General features: G+C 40.8%; 1 protein-coding gene across 6 annotated transcripts in view; it reads left to right on the top strand.

Annotated features, from left to right (window-relative positions):
* The first annotated feature begins 793 nt into the window (after positions 1-793).
* The window catches only part of MAST2 (microtubule associated serine/threonine kinase 2), a 196,118-nt gene continuing 174,872 nt past the window's right edge, over positions 794-22,039 (top strand). For 3 of the 6 annotated variants that reach the window (XM_045545523.1, XM_045545522.1, XM_045545520.1), the window contains exons 1-2: positions 794-1,264; positions 20,170-20,317. In XM_045545523.1, coding sequence (XP_045401479.1) covers positions 1,088-1,264; positions 20,170-20,317 — 325 coding nt within the window. In that variant the 5' untranslated portion in view covers positions 794-1,087. Of the gene's footprint in view, positions 1,265-20,169; positions 20,318-22,039 lie in introns of those variants that run through there. The other 3 variants (XM_045545527.1, XM_045545521.1, XM_045545528.1) reach the window with 3 other exon arrangements.

Raw genomic sequence — 22,039 nt, 5'->3', positions numbered from 1 at the left:
GGCTTCTAGGTCAAAAGAAGAAAAATACGACATGTGGCAGACCAGCTGAAGCCAGAAGGCCAGGCAGGGCTGAGCCACATGTTGCTGAGCATGAGTCACCGGAGGAGGCAGGTCAGGCTGCCCAGACCACAGCAGGCTGGATTGGGCTATATACGATGACTTCATTGTCAGTGGGAAATCCAGAAACGTTTTTGGTCTTCCCCTCCCCCCAGAAGGAATCCATCAGTTCTTCCTCTTTCTTAGGACTTTCCACACTCTTACTGTTTGGAAGGAGCAAGAACTGGGGAAAGGGACAGAAAAGCCAGAATTTGAGTTCTATCTAGTTTGCTGGGTGACCTGGTGCATTTCAATTCGCCTTAGTCTCCTAATCGGTAACATGAGAATGTGCAGACTTGCCTCCAAAGTGTGATGGGAGAATTGGGTGACGGTTGGCAGGCACTAAACAAAAAGGCATGCATTAGCGTATGCATCCGTTGTATATTTTGTGTCCCTGCCCCTCTCGCTCTAGTTCCGTGAGGACACTGGTCGGTTGTAACTGATTTTTCGGTCCCCAGCGCTGAGGTAGGCCCGGCACACAGTTTTATGAATGGATGAATGAAGGATCAATGAGCGTCAGCAGCCCCAGGCGGCGCGCCCGGAGCCCCGCCCCCTTCCGTTGCCCCGACCGCGTGGCGCGGCCACGGGCGGTTCTTTCGCGATCGTTCGCCGGCGCGTGCGCGGGAGGCCGCGCGCGGCCGGAGGTGGCGGGCGGGCTGGCCGTGCGCGCGCGCGAGGGGCGGGGCGGCCGGAGGCGGGCGGGCGGCTGGCTGTGGAGCCCGCGGCGGCGGCGGGTGGCCGGCCGAGTGTGTGCCGGGTGGGAGAAGACGAGGCGGCGGCGATGCTGCCGCCTCCGTAAGGAGCGCCGAGGCGGTCGTGGCGTTTGAAGCCCGGGAAGGCTCGGAGGTGCTGCGGGCTGGGGGCGGTGTCTTCGGGCGCCAGCCGGGCCATGGTGGCCGCGGGCGGTGGTTGGCGCGGCAGCGCTGCGGCCCGGGGCCGTGCGGGGCCGGGACAGTCGCGGCGCTGACGCCCGCGGGGCCCGGCAGCAGGCATGAAGCGGAGTCGCTGCCGCGACCGGCCGCAGCCGCCGCCGCCCGCCCGCCGGGAAGATGGAGCTCAGCGGGCGGCGGAGCTGCCCCATCCCCTGCCCCCGCGCCGGCGAGCACCGCCCGGGAGGCAGCGCCTGGAGGAGCGCGCCGGGCCCGGGGGGCCCGAGGGCAAGGAGCAGGTAGGGCGGGCTTGGGGTCCGGGAGGGGGAACCTGAAGGGGACCGGTGGGGGAGGGGACGGGGTTTCAGGCGGGAGGACCAGAGCTGGAGCGTTTGAGGGGTGGGGACTGGGTAGTTCCGGAGGAGGAGTGGGAGGTCTAGAGAAGCAGAAAAATGGGGAGTGGAGAAATGGAAGTGATGGCCTGGGGTCACATTGGAAATAGGGGAGTAGAGGAATGAGAAAATGGTCCTAGGGGCGTTTGTAGTCTGGGGGTTTAGATGGGGAGAAGGGACGCCGGAACGTGGGCTGGGTGAAGGAGCTCCAATGAGTAGGGGTATTCAGCAATTATCCGGAGCGGTTAATATTGCTACATGGGGAAAGTCGATTTGAAACAGTGTTACCCTGTTTCCTGGGTTTTCCTTACACTTACAAAAGCGGATGACATTCCTAAGCATCCTCGGATTTGGCCATCATTCTACTTTTGTATGAGTGTGTTCAGAATTATTGTTAAGGTTCTCCTCACTAAATATCTAATTCATGAGAAAGTACTTTTTAAAACACCAACGGGCAATGGGCAATGCCAAGTCCAATTCTGTGAGCAGAGAATTCATAGATCTAGGTTCTGCCTTCCAATTTACCACTGAAAATACCTTAATGGGAAAACACAGTGTCATAAAAATATTCCTGCAGTTTCTGAATGGACAGCATGTGTTTATGTATTCGTCAAGAGTAGGTGTATTTATGAGTAGGGGCTAAAGGTCAATTTTGTCAGGGAGAAGGAGCTGCCACTAGTAGCTGTAGGAAGTTCAGTGAAAAGAGAATAAATGATCCTTGGTCTTGTTGGAGTTTCAGAAAAATGTTCTGTAGTAATGAACTCTAGTGACAGCTTTGCTTTTGCACAGCTCTACTTGGGACCCTAGTGACTTCATCCTTGACTTTTCTAAGACTTCTTATAGGTCTCCTGTCTCTTTCCCCTCAGGTGAGTAAGTATCTTCTTAGACATCATTCTTTATTACATAGTTCAGCGATGTACTTGCTGGCCCTTGGATTTTTTTCCCCCTTTTGTTCTTCCACATTTTATTCTCCATCAAGCCCTGAGTAGATTGTACCACTAGCCATCTCTATCTTTGTTTTCAGGCTGCTGAGCATTGTCCTTTACTGTAATCCAACACCCCCTTATCCTTGTCTTTTTTATTTATTTATTTTTTATTTTTTTGAGACAGAGTCTCACTCTGTTGCCTGGGCTAGAGTGAGTGCCTTGGCGTCGGCGTAGCTCACAGCAACCTCAAACTCCTGGGCTCAAGCGATCCTACTGCCTCAGCCTCCCGAGTAGCTGGGACTACAGGCATGTGCCACCATGCCTGGCTAATTTTTTCTATATATATTTTTAGTTGTCCAGATAATTTATTTCTATTTTTAGTAGAGATGGGAGTCTCACTCTTGCTCAGGCTGGTCTCGAACTCCTGACCTTGAGCGATCTACCCGCCTCGGCCTCCCAGAGTGCTAGGATTACAGGCATGAGCCACCGCGCCCGGCCTACCTTATCCTTGTCTTTTACTTTCTCTACAGTACCTATTCAAAAAGTACATCATACTTCAAGTTCAGATCCTTTCCTGACTCAGTTTACTTGGGTCAGTTGACCTTACTGCATACTTCACTGAAGAGTTCAAGGTTACTTGATTTTTCTGTCTCTTCTATCAGAATTTCTGTGTTCACTCATATTTAGCATCAGCCTCAGAGAAATAAGTACTGATCCTCCTCTCAGAGGAGGATTCCTCTACTTACGTCATTCGTTTCATTTCTTTCATCTGCTATAGACCCTTGTTCTCTCTGTGTCTTATATTGCAAATAAAAATAAAACAACATAATTTCTGCGAATTGTGTAACCCACCCAAGCTACTTTGTTATCTCTGCTTCATCAGCAACCTTCTTGAAAAAGGAGTTTGTATTCACTGTCTCAGCTTCCTCACCTTGTATACATTCCTAATATTATGATTTGGATTCTACACTTACAGTTTCCCAAAACTGAAGTCTTCAAAGTCACCAGTAACTCTTTTTTTGGTTTACTTTTTTATTTTTATTTTTTTAATGTTGAGGTTTCACTCTGTTGCCCAGGCTGGAGTGCAGTGGTGCAGTCATAGCTCACTGTAGCCTCCAGCTCTTGGACTCAAGGAATCCTGCCTCAGCCTCCTGAGTAGCTGGGACTGCAGATGCAAACTGCCTCACTTGGTTAATTTTTAAATTTTTTTGTAGAGATGGGGTCTTGCTCTGTTGCCCAGGCTGGTTGCCAACTTCTGACCTCAAAGGATCCTCCTGTTCCAGCCTCCCACAGAACTGGAATTACAGGCGTGAGCCACTGTGCCTGGCTTGTTTACTTTTTTTTTTTTTTTTTTTGAGACAGGTTCTTGCTCTGTTGCCCTGGCTAGAGTGCCCTGGCATCATCGTAGCTCACTGCAACCTCAAACTCCTGGGCTCAAGCAATCCTCCTGCCTCAGCCTCTCAAGTACCTGGAACTACAGGCATGCGCCACCATGCCCAGCTAATTTTTTCTATATAGATTTTTAGTTGTCCATATAATTTCTTTCTATTTTTAGTAGAGACGGGGTCTTGCTCTTGCTGAGGCTGGTCTCGAACTCCTGACCTTGAGTGATCCTTTTGCCTCAGCCTCCCAGAGTGCTAGGATTACAGGCGTGAGTGCCGGCCTAATTTTTCTATTTTTTTGTAGAGATGGCATCTCCCTCTTGCTCAGGCTGGTCTTGAACCCTGGCCTCAATCAATTCTCCCACCTTGGCCTCCCAAAGTGCTAGGTTTACAGAGGCGTGAGCCACCATGCCCGGCCTGGTTTACTTTTTTATTGAGGTGTGATTTACATATGATATACAAATGAAAGTTTCATTCAGCCCATGGATTTTTACAGAATGATTATCCGCATATGACCACTACTTAAATAAAGATGGAGACCATTTCCAGGACCCTAGAACAGTGGTCCCCAACCTTTTTGGCACCAGGGACTGTTTTCATGGGGTGGGAGTGGGGAGTGGAGCTCAGGCAGTGACATGAGCGTTGAGGAGTGGCAGTAAATACAGATGAAGCTTCCCTCACTCGTCCACTGCTCACTTGCTGTGAAGCCCCCCACCCTTTTCCTAAGTTTCGTGGAGGACAGTTTTTCCATGGACAGGGGTGGGAGGGGTGAGGGTGGTGGCAGAGCTCTGCATCCTGGTCCCTAACAGGGGTTGAGGACTGCAGCCTTAGAATGTTCCTTTGTACTTTCTCCCAGTTACTATCCTTTTCCATAGGTAACTATTAATACTTTAATGACTTCTGTCACCATAGTTAAATTTTTGAACTAATACTTCGTATAAATAGAATCTTAACAGTTTGTACTCTTTTGTGACCAAATTCTTTCCTTCAGATCATGTATGTGAGACTCATTGATGTTGCTTGTAGAAATAGTTTGTTCTTTTTCATTGCTATATAAGTTTCCATTGTGTGAATATACTATGATGGATACTAAAACTTGCTTTCCAAATTAAAATATAGTGCACGGCTACTTGTGCTTGTGAAAAGTTTCATTGTAAAAGAGTTACACAGAGAAATACCTAATGTCCTGGAGACCTTTGAATTACTAAATGTGATAGTCTTCCCCTAGTTCTCATCCTCTCCAACATTGGATCTGTTTGTTACCATTGACTGTGTGTTCCTTCTTGACATTTTCTTCTCTTTTGTCATAATATCCACTCCATTACTGCTTCTTTGACTGCTCCCTTGTGTGTCTTTGTTTTCTCTTCGTGTTCCCTAAATGTTCCTTAAGGATGTATCCTTTGTCCTTAACTGGATCCTTTATTGTACTCTATAATTTAGCAGGCTCACTCTGTGGCAAGCGCCTAGGATGTAGAACAAGAGTCTGCGGTCCTTTTTTTTTTTTTTTTTTAAAGACAGGGTCTCACCCTGTTACCCAGGCTGGAGTGCAGTGGCATGATCATAGCTCATGTGTGTAAGCTTGAACTCCTGGACTCAAGCGATAACTCCTGGCGTCCCAAAGTGCTAGGATTCCAGGTTAGCCACCATGCCTAGCCATCCTCTTTATTCATAGTATTGTTTCACAGAACCTCCTTGTAGAGTGATCTGAGCCTTTAGGCCTGACCTCTTTCCTTAGCTCTACATTTCCATTTTTGTGCTTAACATTTATTTCCACCTTAGTCTCTCATCATTTGTGTTCTTACCATTTGTGATTTTTATAATTTGATAGTAACCTTGAAAGTCCATAATTTGTAATAATTTTTGATTTTGAAAAGGCAAAAATTTCAGTTGTGTGTGTTAATGAGGCTGGTTGGATTTCATTCATTTAGGTAGGAAGAGCCTAGCTGAGCAGCAAGCATCCACATTTTACAAATAACTTTGTTCTCCATTTCTCATGATATGGAATAGTGCTTGTTATACTTCATATTATGCTGATATTTGGGAATGAGTTCTACCCAGGATGCAGGATTTGAATCTCCAGGTCAGTGACTTACCATATCATTAAAATAGAATCCATTATTTCTCTGTTGAAATGTACTTCTCCCTATATCTTTCCTTTTTGTTATGAAACTTGAAATTAGATCCATGGTCTTTGACTTCTCTCTTTTCTTTTACACCCCCCTCCTCCCCCCGCCATTAGCCAGTCAGGTGTTAGCTTCTGCTGAGTCTGCCTTCATGATATCTTTCAAACCTTTTATCTTACTGTCGCTACCTTAATTCAACAGACTAATAAAATTTAGTCTTGGTTGTTGCAATACGTTAACTGCATTTACTCAGCCTTCAATCTTTTAACCTCTAATATGTTCTGTATTCTATTAAAAAAAATTAAAACTCATTGTTATGGTAAGTGCTGGATAAATATTTGTTAAATGATCATTTTATTTCTCTTATCTTCAGAAACCTTCATTAGCTTCTTATTACCCACATAATTAAGCCTAAAGACCTTGGCATTCAAGGTCTACTTGATATTTATTACTTTTTTTTTTAGAAGAATCAGAGTTAGATGCCCTTTCTCTTGGTTCCCTGGGACCCTCTGCTTTTCCTCATCATAGTACAGATTACTGAAATTGTCTTGTCTCTCTCATGAGTAAATTCTTTGAGACTCAGACCATTTCATTTATTATTGTATACCTAGGGCCTAGTATGGTACTTGAAACAGTTATTTGTCTGAGTATTTGTTAGAAACAGATATTTGCTCAGTGAATTATCCTGATTGTCAGACTCTCATCAGAGAATGAACTCCTCAGAGGCTGTTTTGTTCATCACTGTATCTCCAGCCTCTAGTGGTTTAACTGGTACGTAATGGGCATTCATAAATATGTTTATTGTTAGGCATTTTCATGTACTTACTTTTCTCTGCCTCTGTCTTTTGAAATTCTACTCAAGCTTCCAGGCCTAACTCAAATGCCATAGAAACTCTTCTGTGAAATTGTTTTTCCATGTGGGATCATTAGAGGATCCTTGATTGGGCTTTAGCGAATCTGTGAATGTTCTGAAATTCCAATTCTCAAAATTCTGTGATCCAAAAAGTGAAAGCTTGGGTTCCAAGGGATTAAATGAAATAATGATTGGAAAGCACATAGTAAGTAGGTACTTAATAATGTTAATTCTTACCTTTGTTTCTATAACACATTATTAGATCCATTCCTAGATATAAAGTAGGTGCTGAATAAATATTTGCTGAATGAAAGGATAAAGCAATGTTTTTAACACTTCGATCCTTCTGTATTCATTTGTATTATTTTATTTCTGCTTTTAAGTTATAAATTATTGAATGTAGGAAGTATGTCATTATTTTATCTAACATAATGTGTAGCCAAGGGCTTTGTTCACAAAAGGTGCTAGTTATTGAATGAATAAATAGAAAATGATTCAAATGTTTTGAATTTGAGCTATTTGAGTAATAATGGTAGTAAGATAGAAGTAGACAAGTAAAGGAGATGGGATGTTTTTGAGGATGGGAGAAGATGAATTCAATTTTAGTTCCTAGAACACTCTTAGCACTGCTGAGGAATTTTCAAAATTATTTTAATGGAAATCAGAGCAGAAAGTTTATCAGCTCTTCTTCCCCTCTTATCAAGGGTATGGGCAAGGGCTAGCTCCTGAAAACTTGTTAACTTTGAAATATTTAGTTTCATCAAAGCTGCTGGGAACAGAAAGGGGGTGGGATGGTTGAGACAGATTGAAAAATGTTCCCTGATGAGGGTAGGAAGCATGTGCTTGCAGAGTTTTCTCTTTTTTGTTCTATTGGATGTCCCTTAGCCTAAAGCTCAGTCTAAAAGCTTTTTCCACCCCTGATAACTCATAGTGACCTAGGGTCGGACCATCAGAGGCAGCTGAGTATTGCAATCGGTATGTCTCCTTTATTGCTTGTCTTAGCTGTTATATGGTTTGCAGGTAAATTTGCCACCTAGCTTTGTACTTGCTTGATGAAATCCCTATGGTACCTTGGTAATTACTACTTTTCATCAGTAGGTGTTGTTTTTCATCATTAATGTACATTCTTGCAAAGGAGTTTGAAAACTGGGGTTGTTGGATCAAGGGCCAGCCCTGGGGGAAGAGGGAAAAGTCCTTAAAGGAGATGGTGGGGCTAGAAGAGGAGAGGCTAGAGGTTATTGAAAGTAAGGACTTACAGAAATGCATTGTTCGTAAGATGTAGTTGACCACCCTCTTGTTTTAGTGTTGTACTCATTGTTAACTGTCAAATACTCTTTCCTCCTTTTCTTACAAGACCCTTGTACAGCAAGGATATGCAGCAAATAATTGGTGAGAGAAATTGACATCAGCCTGAGCCTCCTATTTCCATGTTCATTAGATAACATTTTATCTTTACCAACAATGTTCCACCTCTAAAACCTTAGTTTTTACCTTGCCACACTCTGACCTTTACATTATCTCTTATTTCTCCAGCTCATACTCCTTTTAGAATTTCCTCTTCAAAAATTGTTCAAGCTCTTTGGAGCCTCCAGTTCATTTTTTTTTCTTTCTTTTTTTAAACCATCTTTTCATTGTCATGGGCTATCGTAGTCGTTCCTGCCCATGCACCCTCAGCTCCCTTGCCTCTTTCTCTCTGTGTCATACCTGCCTAGCAAGATCAACCATGATTAAACCAACTATCTGCCTATTCTGTACCTGTATCTAAGTAGCTGAATGTGGCTGGAGAAAAACACAACCGTGTTGACATTAAATTTGTGATCATGAACCTGAAGGAGTCTGTCAGCACTGACAGTCAATTCTATGACTTTTCCCTCATCCATTAACTTTTCTTTTTTTTTTTTTGAGACAGAGTCTCACTCTGTTGCCCAGGGCTGGAGTGCCATGGCATCAGCCTAGCTCACAGCAACCTCAAACTCTTGGGCTCAAGCGATCCTCCTGCCTCAGCCTCCCAAGTAGCTGGGACTACAGGCATGCGCCACCATGCCTGAGTAACTTTTTCTATATATTTTTAGTTGTCTGGTTAATTTCTTTCTATTTTTTAGTAGAGACGGGGTCTTGAACTCCTGACCTCGAGCGATCCTCCCACCTCGGCCTCCCAGAGTGCTAGGATTACAGGCATGAGCCACTTGCGCCCGGCCATCCATTAACTTTTCTACTCTTTTTTTTTTTTTTTTTTTTTGAGACAGCCTTGCTCTGTTGCCTGGGTAGAGTGCAGTGGTGTCATCGTAGTTCACTGCAACCTCAAACTCCTGGGCTTAAGCAATCCTCTTGCCTCAGCCTCCTGAGTAGCTGGGACTATAGGCATACGCCACGATGCCCAGCTAATTTTTCTATTTTTAATAGCAATGGAATTTCTGTCATTTAAGGGTGGAAGGCCTGGATGCAGTGGCTCATGCCTGTAATCCCAGCACTTTGGGAGGCCAAGGAGGGCGGATTGCTTGAGGCCAGCAGTTTAAGACCAGCCTGGCAACATAGCTAGACCCTGTCTTTAAAAAAAAAAAAAATTAGCCAGGTGTTGTGGCTTGTGTCTGTAGTTGTAGCTACTCAGGAGGCTAAAGCAGGAGGATCGCTTGAGCCCAGGAATTCAAGGCTGTGGTGAGCTATGATTGCACTATTGCACTCCAGCCCTGGTGACAACAGAGTGAGACTCTGTCTCAAGAAAAAGAAAAAAAAAAGAGTTCTTGCAATTATTCCTTCATAATCCTGCATCATTAATTTTTCTTTTCTGTTGGGTGATGCTTGTCAGCTTACAAGCACGCTGTAGTATTTCCCATCTTAAAAAATCTTAATTAACCCTATAACCCCTCCATTCATTCATTTAATTCAGTAAGATTTTTTTTTTTTTTGAGTACTGTTGGCATCATAGCAGTGAAAAAAGCAGACAACTGTCCTTGCCTTCGTAAAGTTTCTATTGTAGTGGAGGGAGTTAGATAACAAAATAAATGAGTAACATATATTGTATATTATACTATATGGTGATACTTATCATGAAGAAAAGAAAGCAGGAAGGAAGATATAGAGTGATGGGGGATTTTGGTTTTAAACAGCATGGTCATGAAAGACACCTCCTAGAAGAGGATATTTGAGTAAAGACCTGAAGGATGTGGGAGAGAGTGGCATTTAGGTTGCCTGGGGGAAAAGTATACTTGATAGAGGGAGTAGCAAGTAGCCTGGGTTGAAAGCATACCTCCACCTCTGAGATTTGTGTTTGAGGAACAGCAAGCAGCAGGCCATGGGGCTGGAGTGGAATGAGTAAGAGGAAGGATAGTAAATGAGCTCAGAAGGGAAAAGAGTTTCAGATTGTGAAGGGTAAATAGGCCTTTCTAAGTATTTTAGCTGTTAACGGTTGAATGAAATAGGAAGCCATTGGAGAGTTTTGAGCAGAGGAGTCATGTGGTCTAACGTTTTAATCCAATGTATTTGGCTGCTGTATTGAGAATTGACTGAATGGGGGAGTGTGGAAGCAGAGAGAACAGTTGGGAGGTTATTGCAGTAATTCAGGCAAAAGAGCAGTGGTATGAAATAATTATCTAGGAATAGAAGAATATTCCTCTTTTTTTTTAGAGCTCTTATGTTTTATTCAAAATCCATTTAGAAAGATAGGTAACATAAATTACTTCAGAGCAAATTTTTGGCAAGATCATTCTTAGGAATACAAAAAGCTAATTCAGAAATTTCCAGTATGTGATAGTCAATTTATAACATATACAGTCTTTATAAAACTGTATTGATTATTATTTTTAATATTACCTATTGGTCTATCTGTTCAAACTCTTAATATTGGTAACATTTTAAATACTTTCAAGGCATTTATTTATATTAGAATTGTCTGCTTTATTACAAAGAGTACTCCTCTTTATAACAAAACTCTTCAAAAGAGTTGTTTATTTTCTCTCCCTCCGTTCTTTCTTGAGCCACTCCAGTCATCCTTTTCTCCTTATCATTCCACTGAATATGAAGGTCATCATTGACCTCCATGTTGGCAAACCCATCGGCCAGTTTTAAGTTTTTATCTCACTTGACCTGTTGCAGTTGACATGGTTGATCGTGCCCTCATTTGGCTCCTGGAATCATGCTGTCTTGATTTTTTTCCTAACTGAAAATGCCTCAGAGGGTTTGGTCTTTATTCTGCCTCTACATCTCTTCTTCCTTTTTAGGTGATCTCATCAGATTGTATTGCTTCGTATTCCATCTGTAAACTGACAATCCCCACATTTATTTCTCTGGTCATGACCTTTCTCCTGAGCTCTAGACTCCTATTTTTAATTGTCTGTGTAACATTTCCATTTGGATAGCTCATAGACTGCTCAAACTTAACATGTCCAAAACTGAACTCTTGATTTTCACTTCCCAGTCTGCTTCTTCCCCATTCTTTCCCATGGCAATAAATGACACTACCATTCACTCATTTACTCAGAACAAAACTTGGAAGTTGTCTTTAATTCCTTTCTTACCCTCATCTGTATTCCACATTGAGTCCATCAGGTCTGGTGCCATAATTGTCCCTCGATATCTGTGGGGGATTGGTTCCAGGACCCCCTGCGGGTATGAAAGTCCACAGATGCTCCAGTTCCTTATTTAAAATGATGTATTAATAGTATTTGCAGCCTGAGCAACATAGCAAGACCTCATCTCTACAAAAAATAATAATAATAAAAAAATTAACTGGGCATAGTGGTGTATGCCTGTAGTCCTGGCTATTTGGGAGGCTGAGGCTGGAAAATCACTTGAGGCCAGGAGTTTAAGGTTGCAGTGAGCTATAATGATGCCACTGCACTCTAGCCAGGGCAGCAGAGGGAGACTCTGTCTCAACCCCCCCCCACCCCCCCCCCCCCAAAAAAACCCAGTATTTGCATATAACCTATGTACATCCTCCTATATACTTTAAATCATTTCTAGATTACTTATAATACCTAATACAATGTAAATGCTGTACTCTATATTTTTGTGTTGTTCTGTTATTTTTTGTTGTTTTATTTTTATCGGTTGAATCTGGATGCGGAACCTGGAAAACGGAGAGCCAACTGTACATTCAAATTGCATGAGACTTCCCCATCATCTCCACCACTATCCTAGTCCTAGCCTCCATCATCTTACATCTGGATTATTGTAAACGTCTCTTAATTGGTCTTCCTGATTCTATTCTTAATGACCTCCCTTCTCCCCTGTGATAATTTTGCACATAGCGGATTATCCTGTAGAAGCTTAAATCAGAGCTTGTCACCCCTACAGTGGCTTTCCATCACAGTTTAGATGAAAGCCTAAAATGCTTATCCTACACAATTTTATATGATTGGGCTCTTGGCCTTCTCTCACCTCATTTCCTTTCTTTTCTTTTTTTTTTTTTTTAGACAGAGTCTTGCTCTGTTGCTCGGGCTAGAGTGAGTGCCGTGGTGTCAGCCTAGCTCACAGCAACCTCAAACTCCTGGACTTAAGCTATCCCACTGCCTCAGCCTCCAGAGTAGCTGGGACTACAGGCATGTGCCACCACGCCTGGCTAATTTTTTCTATATATATTTTAGCTGTCTATATAATTTCTTTCTATTTTTAGTAGAGACGGGGTCTTGCTCTTGCTGAGGCTGGTCTCGAACTCCTGACCTTGAGCGATCCACCCGCCTCGGCCTCCCAGAGTGCTAGGATTACAGGCATGATCCGCCACGCCGGGCCTAATTTTCTTTCATTCTTCCTCTTGTTCACTGAGCTGCAGACACATTGGTTGCCTTGGTGGTCCCTGAATATATTAAGCGTGCTTCTGCTTGAGGACATTTAAAAAATTATTATTGAGGACTTTTGCACTTGGTAGTCTTCTCTACCTGAGATACTCTTTTTCCAGATATATGTATATAGCTGGCTTTCTCATTTCATTCAGGTCTCTGTTCAGAAATTACCTATGCAAAGAGGCCTTCCTTGACCAACCTTTCTAAAGTAGCTATTTGTCACTTCCTTTCCCAATTTTTATTTTTGTCCTTTATTCACCTGTTATTGTTACATATTTGTTGTTTATTGTCTTTTTTCACATTAGAATATATACTTCCTGAGGGCAGGAATTTTTGGGTGTGCTTTTATCATGGTGTGTCTTTAGCTTCTAGAATTGTATCTTATAAATAGGAAATATTAAATAAATACTTATTGACTAAATAGTGATTGAGTCAAATTCTCTGAATTCAAATTCCAACTCTGTTACTTGAAACAAGTTACTTAAGTTTTCTAAGCCTTAATTATCCCATATGTATAATAGAGATAATATTATTATCTGTTTCATAAGGTTATTGTGAGGGTTTAATAAATTAATCTGTGTAAGATACTTATAAACCTGATAACAGTAAGCACTCAGTAATGGTTAATTATATTTTCAAGGTACATGCACAGAATATGTGACTAGAGTGTTCATATTTTATAGCATTCTCATCTGGTTTTAGAATGAAATAGAAAAAGATTTCTTGACCTTTGATTTGTTGGTATTATTAAACGTTTTCTTATTTTGTTCATCTTGAAAAGGAGGCTTTAATTTGTGCATTTTTCCCTTAAGGGAAACTTCTATGCATTTCTTTAAGTAACTGGTTTAGAAGATAGAACAGCCTCCCTAGGTTTTATAATGTAATTAAAGAACAAATTCTGCCCAAGGGAACCACATTTTAAAATTCTGTGATATCATCTTAGTTGTACCAACTTTATTGCAGCAATATTCCCTAAGGGTGAACCTGAGTAGCAGATGCACAAATCCTTTTTAACCATTAATTTGTCGGAGATTAATAAGCCACGTAGTTTCTCTGCCTATATTTCAGAAAAGCAGAAGTAATACAGAGTTGGCAGACCTTCTAACTGTTAGCCCTTCAGGAATGTTTTAAAAACAGAGTTTAGAGATAGTTGTTAATAATTTTTTAAAAGTCCTTAAGTTATTTCAAAGGGATGTTACCAAGGTGATTTTGTTCAGGTGACCCAGGAACATCTAAGTCCTACACTTTGTTACTAGCTCAGGCTTTGGTCTTTTATATAACAGTGACTGCTATAACAAACATTCAAAAGGACCCCCAGGCTATTCCATTTTACTATACATGGCTTCCAAGGTCACCTGAGGAAAGTGAAGGATGGGCTAGTTCTAGAAATGGCTTTATCACTTCCACCCATATTGCATTGCCAGAACTCAGTTTCAGGGCACTGCATCACTGCTAGAGGGCGGGGAAATGTCATGTAATTTATGCCCAGGGGGAAGATGAATCGTACTTGGTCAGCATGTAGCCTCAAACCCCAGTGTAGTCCTCAGCTTAGAACTATATAGAAACCCTTTTGTTTTGGTTACAGATAGTCTAGAACCATAGCTGCTTTTTATTCTTACAGGCCCACAGAATTTTGGGTCATAACCATTTTGAATGCAAGTAAAGGGCTTTCCCAAGCACAGCTAGGAGATCTGGAAAAACTTGTTTTCTTCTGCCTGTGGCAGAGAGAGTCTTTGGCAACCCCCTCACTCCTTCAGAAAGCCTTGATGTGTAGTGAGAGCTGTCCTTAGACTTTTCTCACTTCCTTAGCTCAGCCTTGTGGAAGAGGAAAAAAGTCAGAAGACAGCCATTGAGAGGCCAGAGGAGCCAGGTTTCAGCTGTTCTCACATTAATAGGCACCTGGAAGGAAGTGTGACCTAGAGGGCCTATCTTCACATGTGCTTTGACTTTTTAATTGCTAAAATTATGGTAAAGTGCAGTTAATATGGTGACATTTAGTACATTCAAATGTTGTGCAGCCATCACCACTATCTAGTTCTAGAACATTTTCACCAGCCCAAAAGGAAATCTCATACCTATTAAGTAGTCTCTGTCTCCCCATTTCTTCCCTCCTCCAGTCCCTGGCAACCTGGACCCTGGACATTTCAAACAAATGGTATCATACAGTATGTGGCCTTTTGTGTCTGGCTTCTTTCACTGAACATTTTATATATATATATTTTATACTATATACATTTTATATTATATATTTATTTATTTTATAGGCACAGAACCAGTGCATTAACATAACATTTTTGAGGTTCATCCACATTGTAGCATGTATCAGCACTTCATTCCTTTTTGTGGCTGAGTAATATTCCATTTTATGGATATACTACATTTTATCTATTTAAACGGACATTTGAATTGGTTCTGCCTTTTGGCTATTGTGAATAGTGCTGTTGTGAACATTTGTGTACAAGTTTTTGTTTGAATACCTGTTTTTCAATATTCTGGTTATATATACTGGAGTGGAATTGCTATGTAATATGGTAATTCCATATTTAACTTTTTTTCTCTCTAACACAGGGTCTTGCTCTGTCACCCAGACTGGAGTGTGCAGTGGCATCATCATACCTTACTGTAGTGTCCGACTCCTGGGTTCAAGTAATCTTCCTGCCTCAGCCTCCCTAGTAGCTGGGCCGACAGGTGCACACCACCATGCCTGGCTAATTTTTTATTTGTAGAGACAGGGTCTCACTCTTGCCCAGGCTGGTTTCGAACTCTTGTAATCTTTTGCCTCAGATGACTGACTGTGGGTGTTTGCATCACCTTTAGTGTTTTTGAGCAATGTCTGCTGCTTTTCAACCTTGAGCAGGTTCTGAGTTAGGTGACGTGAGAGGAGGGCCTTGCCTCAGCCTTTCAGATGGCCCCTAGACAAGTTAGAATAGACGTACACAATAATTTGTGAATAAGGTCTACTCTGCCTCTTCCAGAACCAGGCCTCTTTCAGAATCATGGACCAGGGTCCCATACCGGGAACACAAGCTGCTATTTTCCAGACTGCTGCCACACCAAGGAGTGGGTAGGGCAAGGGCAAATAAAAATGACACAAAGCTTTCCGACTCTTTAAAAGTTAACTTCTTGATTCAGCATTCTCTTCTTGGTTGCTGTCAGCCTTTGGCTATTTTCATTCAGAGTTCTGACAAAGTTGGTTCTGACAGTTTCTGCTTGTTTTTCTGTTTCTGTGGGAGGATGGGAGTTTGGACCTGTATACTCTATCACTTTGTCGATGTGATCTCTCATTTGGTTTAAATTTGTATTTGCTTAATGATGAATGATATTAAGGATGGTTTTATGTGTTCATTTGCCATATTTGTCTCTTCTTTGTTGAAGTGTCTGTTAAATCTTTTGTTCATGTTTTTTATTGGCTTGTGTGTTTTCTTATTGCATGTGAGAGATCTTTTTCTTTTGGGGGATGTAGGGAGAGGTGATGTATCACTATGTTTCCCAGGCTGGACTTGAACTTCTGGGTTCAAGCAATCCTCCTGTCCCATCACCCTGAGTAGCTGGGATTACAGGCATGTACCACTACACTGGGTGAGATCTTAACATATATACTGAATGTCAGTCCTTTAACAAGTGTGTTTTGCAAATATTTTTCCTAGTCAAGTCAGTAATGATTTGACTTCATTTTTTAATGGTATCTTTGGAAGAGGGGAAGTTTCTAAATTTGATGAAGTCCAACTTAAACATTTATTATTTTTAAAATTGCGCTTTATGTCCTATCTAAGAATCCTACCTGACTCGAAATTACAAAAAATTTCTCTTGTGTTTTCTTTTGAATGCTTTATACTATTAGGTTTTATTCATGATCCATTTAGAGTTAATTTTTTGTATATGTTGTGCTGATATGCATGGGGTATGGGTCAAGGTTCACTGATTTTGTGTTTATATATCAGGGAAAGGCTTTTTGATATTAAGAGAATAGATTTTTTCTTTTTCTTTTTTTTTTCTTTTTTTTAGACAAGTCCTTGCTCTGTTTCCCAGGCTGCAGTGCAGTGGCGTGATCCTAGTTCACAGCCACCTCAAACTCCTGGGCTCAAGCAATTCTCTGGCCTCAGCCTCCCTCATAGCTGGGACTACGTGCGTGCACCATTATGCCTGGCTAATTTTTTAACTTTTTGTAGAGACACGGTCTTGCTGTGTTGCCCAGGCTGGTCTCAAACTCCTGGGCTCAAGCTATCCTCCTCCCTTGGCCTCACAAAGTGTTGGAATTACAGGCTTGAGTCACCACACCAGGCTGAGAATAGACTTTAATAAGTGTGTCTGATTTTGACTCTTGGGAGGGTGGGTCAGGAAGAATCTGTCGCAAAGTATAGAATTCTCTTTACCTACTAGATTGCCTGTTATATGGGGTGAGACAACTCCTAATGAGAGTTAACTGCTTTTTTTCAGCCCAGCAGACAACTTTTTAGTGTGTTCACTCCTGCTTTTAGCTGTGAATCCTTTGCTTACTTGGAATCCTATCCTTAATAGCATAGTACAGTATAAGCACAATCTAGCCTTGTGGGTAAAGTTAGTGTGAGATTTGTTTTGATATTGTAGAGGAGGGAGATGGTTCAGAGTCAGGATGGGAAGGGTGTGAAGACTACCTAGGACAGTAGAAAAAATAGCCACAATTCCGTAGTCTGAATTAAAAGAGAAAGCAAGAAGCTCTTAGAGTTGGAAGGAACATGTACATATTGTGTAGTCTAGCAATTTCCAACCTTTTCTAGATGAAATTTACGTGGCATGTGTTAGATACATTTTTGCTATGATATTGCTACAATAGATAAGTACAGGTTACAATTCCTGTTATAATTCTACCTTTTAAGAATCTGACTTTAAAAGAATGTTATAACACAAGTGAATTGAGTTTATTATAGTGTTTTCCAAGAGCCTGTTGTCTTAGTGTATTTGGGCTGCTATAACAAATTTATTTCTCACAGTTCTCAAGGCTAGGAAATCCAAGATCATTAGCTGCCTGGTGAGGGTCACTTTCTGGTTCATAGATGGTGCCTTCTAGCTATATCCTCACATGGTGGAAAGGGTGAGGGGGTCTCTCTTGGGCCTCTTTAGATTCCTTCCTGTCTTTAACTTCCTATTTTGCTTAAGAATCATTTGATTGCAGAAATGATAGAAACCAAATTGATCTAATGTAAACAGAAAGGAAGAACTAATATGAGTACCATGATGTCCCATTGAACCCTAAAACCTAGACTTCTTAAGTAAATCCAGTAATGTTCTGCTGTTTTAAAAAGTCCAGTTGGCTGGGCATGGTGGCTCACACCTATAATCCTGGCACTCTGGGAGGCCGAGGTGGGAGGATTGTTTGAGTCCAGGAGTCTGGGACCATCCTGAGCAACAGAGCAAGACTCCCTTGTTACAAAAAATAGAAAAATTAGCCAGGCATGGTGTCGTGCACCTGTAGTCTCAGCTACTGTGGAGGCTGAGGGAGGAGGATTGCTTGAGCCCAGGAGTTTGAGGTTGTAGTGAGCTATGAATACCACTGCATTCTAGCCTGGGCAACAGAGCAAGACCTTGTCTCAAAAAAAAGAAAAAAATATCCAGTTTAGTTGAGCATAAGAAGCAAGACACAGGAAGAGTTCACACTGAGTGATTCCATCCATATAAAGTTTTTGCACTTTATATAATTATTTATGCTGTTAGAAGCCTGAATAGTGGTTACCCTGGGGGATCCCAGTAATGACTGAAAGGGAGCACAAAGGGGCTTTCTGGGGGTACTGATTGTGTCTTTTTAATTTTTTAATCTTGATGCTGCTTACATGGATATGTTCAATTTGTGAAAATTCATTGAGTTGTATCCTTAGGTACATACGCTTTTGTGAAATGAGTAATATACTTTGGTAGAAGTTAAAAAGACATCCTAGATTAAAAGTTATATTTCATATTTAATTTAATTTTTCTTTCCTTTGCCAAGTTTGATAGGAGAGACTTGGAATGGTCATGATCCACTGTTTCATTTTTCTTCTCCTATGTTTTCTGGCTTCTGTTCTTTGGTGTGTTGTGGTAGCGAATAGGGAGATTGAAAAGGATATGTGTTTGTCTCTTAATTGGTGCCGATCTAGTTCTGTCCTGATGGTTGTTCCTTCTCTGGCTAAGACTGATCATCCATATGGTGTAGCAAGCATCCAAATGCTGGTTCTCTCATATAGCTCATTTGTAAGTTTTTTGAAGATAGAATCTTTTCCTCTCCACGTTGCCTTCATTTAGGGTATCCACTGTAGTTTGATGTCTTACAAGGCCTCTTCACTTCCCTCCACCTAGAGCTTTTTGCTGTGGGTGTTACCTCTGTGAGAGGCCAGCCATGTTTGGTGGGTTACCAGCATTAGTGCCCAAACCCTGCTTCCTTCCCTGGTTTCTCCTTGAACCATACGTATTGTTTCATCCTTGACACACCACATTGTGGAAATATAGGCTGCTCCCTTGCTGCCTTCTCTTTTTGCATTAACTGCTGTTTCCAATTCCACTCTCTCACTGCTCATTCCTGCTGAAGTTAGTTGCCTGGACATATCAGTTGCTTTGGTGTTTCAGTGCTTCAATATCCCCCTTTATCTTCTTATTCATTTACTATCAGACTTTAAAATCTTTTTTCTTTTTTCTTTCTCTCTACAGGTATCTTTCTTCATCAGCTTCTCTTATTTTCATGTTTGGGCATTTGTAAACCACATTGTGAATAGTCACTGCCAACCCATATTAGTACTTTCCCTTTTTTGTGAGCCCACCAATCACAATAGATGACTTTAGAGAGTTTTTCTTTTTTCTTTGAATCTTAGAGAGGTGGGAATTTTCTCCCTTTTTCCCCCTGTGGCTTTTAGTATGGCTGTGGTGCCAGTTACTTGAGTTGTTTTTTTTTTTTTTTCAAATGGCAGGTGATATAGGTGTCAGTTTCTCCTTATGTTTCTTAGTTTGTCTCTGTACTGTCCAGATCAGTTTGATGTGCTACTTATCTGTGTTTGTTATATCTTCTTTCACTGAAGTATAAAAGATAGGCCTTATTTTTTTAAAAAAAGTTTCCTATTTAATACTCCTTAGGTGGTTATTGACTTAAAAATGTCTAAATGTTGATATTGTTCACTACTTACTGAGTGAATAGAAAGAGGTGTTGGGGTGGAATAGAATGGACTAGAGTAAAATAAAGGCATAGTGAAGGTACTGTCAATGTTTCATATTTCTGTATTTTTTCCATAGTACTTTTGTACTTTGAATACCTATATTTAGCTCCTATTATAGGCATATTAAGAAAGCTCTAAGTTTTATTTTAGCATTCATTGAATGTTAGAGGTTATTTCTAACTTTGTATGACAGGTAAAGGAAGATCTAATATTTAATGATTTTTTTTTTTAAAACCTAAAATATGCTTTTCTTTATTGGATGGAAGAAGAGTATAACTAAAAGGAAAAATTAAGTAAATAAACATAACTAGAAGTGTATTTATTAGGAATAATATATCCTATCAGAATGTCTTATGTCTTCTGTGCGCCTCCTCCCCTGTTTTTGCTTTGGCATTTTATAACCAGTATCCCTTGTCGTTTATAGCACACCTAGCTTTTACTAAGAAATACGTTCTGGTTTTAGCTGTTGAGTGGGAAATAAAAAAATGCTGGCACTTTTTAACTGTAATGAACGTTGTAAAGATGTTTAATATAAAGTTCCTAAACTTTAGAAAAGATATTAAAGACTCACGTTTTACTGTTTTCTCTTTGAAGGATGTTGTAACTGGACTTAGTCCCCTGCTCTTCAGGAAGCTCAGTAATCCTGACATATTTGCATCTGCTGGAAAAGCTAAACTCCAACGACAACTTAGTCAGGATGACTGTAAGTTACGGAGAGGAAGCCTGGCCAGCTCTCTGTCAGGTAATTATCTGATTTTGTTTTTTACACTTGATCTTAGCCAAAAGGCTGAGAAGTGATTGATTTTGTTTTTAAAATAGATGTGGGACTGTGTGGCCCGTGTTTAAAGGGATATCAACTGACTTGGCATCTTGGCAGCTTCTCTGGTAGTAGTCTTGTATAGGACACTATGGTAAGGCTGTCTTACTCTCCTTTCTGCTTCCTCATTGAATGTCTGATTGTTAACCACCTGAACCTGATAGATATTTCTTGTTTGATCACTATTACTGGTCACTCTTAATCTGATTTTTAATCTCTGTCCACTTCTATAGACTTTACATCCCTTGCTTCCTTTGATTTCTTTTTTTCTCCATTGCCAAAACTAAAGCCCATAGTGCCTCCCCACCTCCTCCAAAGAAAAGGCATTTGCAAAATTCAAGGGGAAAAAACTATACAAAGAAGTCTATAGGAAGTCCAAATAGGAAGCAATTAAAATTGGGCATAATTTTAATCAATCAATAGAGTTTCAAAAAAAATCCATTTGACTTCAGCTAAAAGTATTAGATCAATAGAGAAGAAAATGTAATCCCATACTCCTTTGTCCAACAGTAAACAATTTTCAATTTATTTTTCTTCCTGTCCCTTTTCAAGCTTGTTCCGTTGGGTTTATCTTCTTACTCTTGTATTGAAATTTTTATTTTACCAGTCAATATTTAATCACATAGAGCTGTTTCATTTTTTCTTTTCTTTTTCTGAGGCAGAGGGTCTGATTCTGTTGCCTGGGATATAGAGTGCCGTGGTATGATCATAGCTCACTGCAACCTCATATCGTAGGCTCAAGTGATCCTCCTGCCTCAGCCTTCCAAGTAGCTAGGACTATAGGTGTGCACCACCATTCCTTGCTCACGCTGGTCTTAAACTCTTGACCTCAGGCAGTCCTTTCACCTTAGCCTTCCAGAGTGCTGGAATTACAGGTGTGAGGCACCACACCCGGCCTAGAACTGTTTCTTATTTTAATTTTCATAGCATTCTTCTTTTCTTTTAGGGATGTGATTATCTTCTAATTGTCTATGAGTAAATAGATTTTTGAATTTTGAATTAAAAACTAACAAAAAGTTTTCTTTTACTATCTGGATCAACTCTTTCTTTTGAGTACCTAACAACCAGATATCCAGTGTTTGGCTCTGAAATTTTAAATCCCTTTTATCCTGTAAGGTAATCGCATGGCTACTGGGTTGTACATTGTAGAAATGTGGTTGGGTTGACCGTTCTGCCTGTAGAATTTTCGGTTAATCTGATTTCAGCCTTTTGTCTTACTTTATGCCTTCTTAGGTATTTTTCATTTCTGAGTACTCTACCTATTTAAGATTTTGCAGGACACACTGATATCCCACTTTACTGCAATCTCTTCCATGCGTATTATAGCTTGTGCCTTTCTCTGCCCAATTCTATTGATTATAATCTACCAATTCACTTTAGATTTTCCCCCAATTTTTTTACCCCCTCATGTCAGTCAGTGTCTGTCTCTCTTGTTATGGCCTTTGTTTATTTTACTTCTTTATTCTCATTTTTATGGTGTTTCCTGGAAGACAAAAGATAAAAGCATGTGTTCAGTCTGCCATCTTTAACTGGGAGTGTTTTATGTAATTTTGACTTATTATAAGAATAGTAATTAGAACTTTTAAGAGCTTTTCTTTTTCCTCTGTTGTTTACTAAAGGGCTAATTGTCCTATCTGTTCCTATTGT

Source organism: Lemur catta, chromosome 3 (assembly GCF_020740605.2).
Source record: "Lemur catta isolate mLemCat1 chromosome 3, mLemCat1.pri, whole genome shotgun sequence".
Lineage (NCBI taxonomy): Eukaryota > Metazoa > Chordata > Mammalia > Primates > Lemuridae > Lemur > Lemur catta.
The sequence above is the reverse complement of the archived record's forward strand: the minus strand, read 5'-3'. Positions and strand labels throughout refer to the sequence as shown.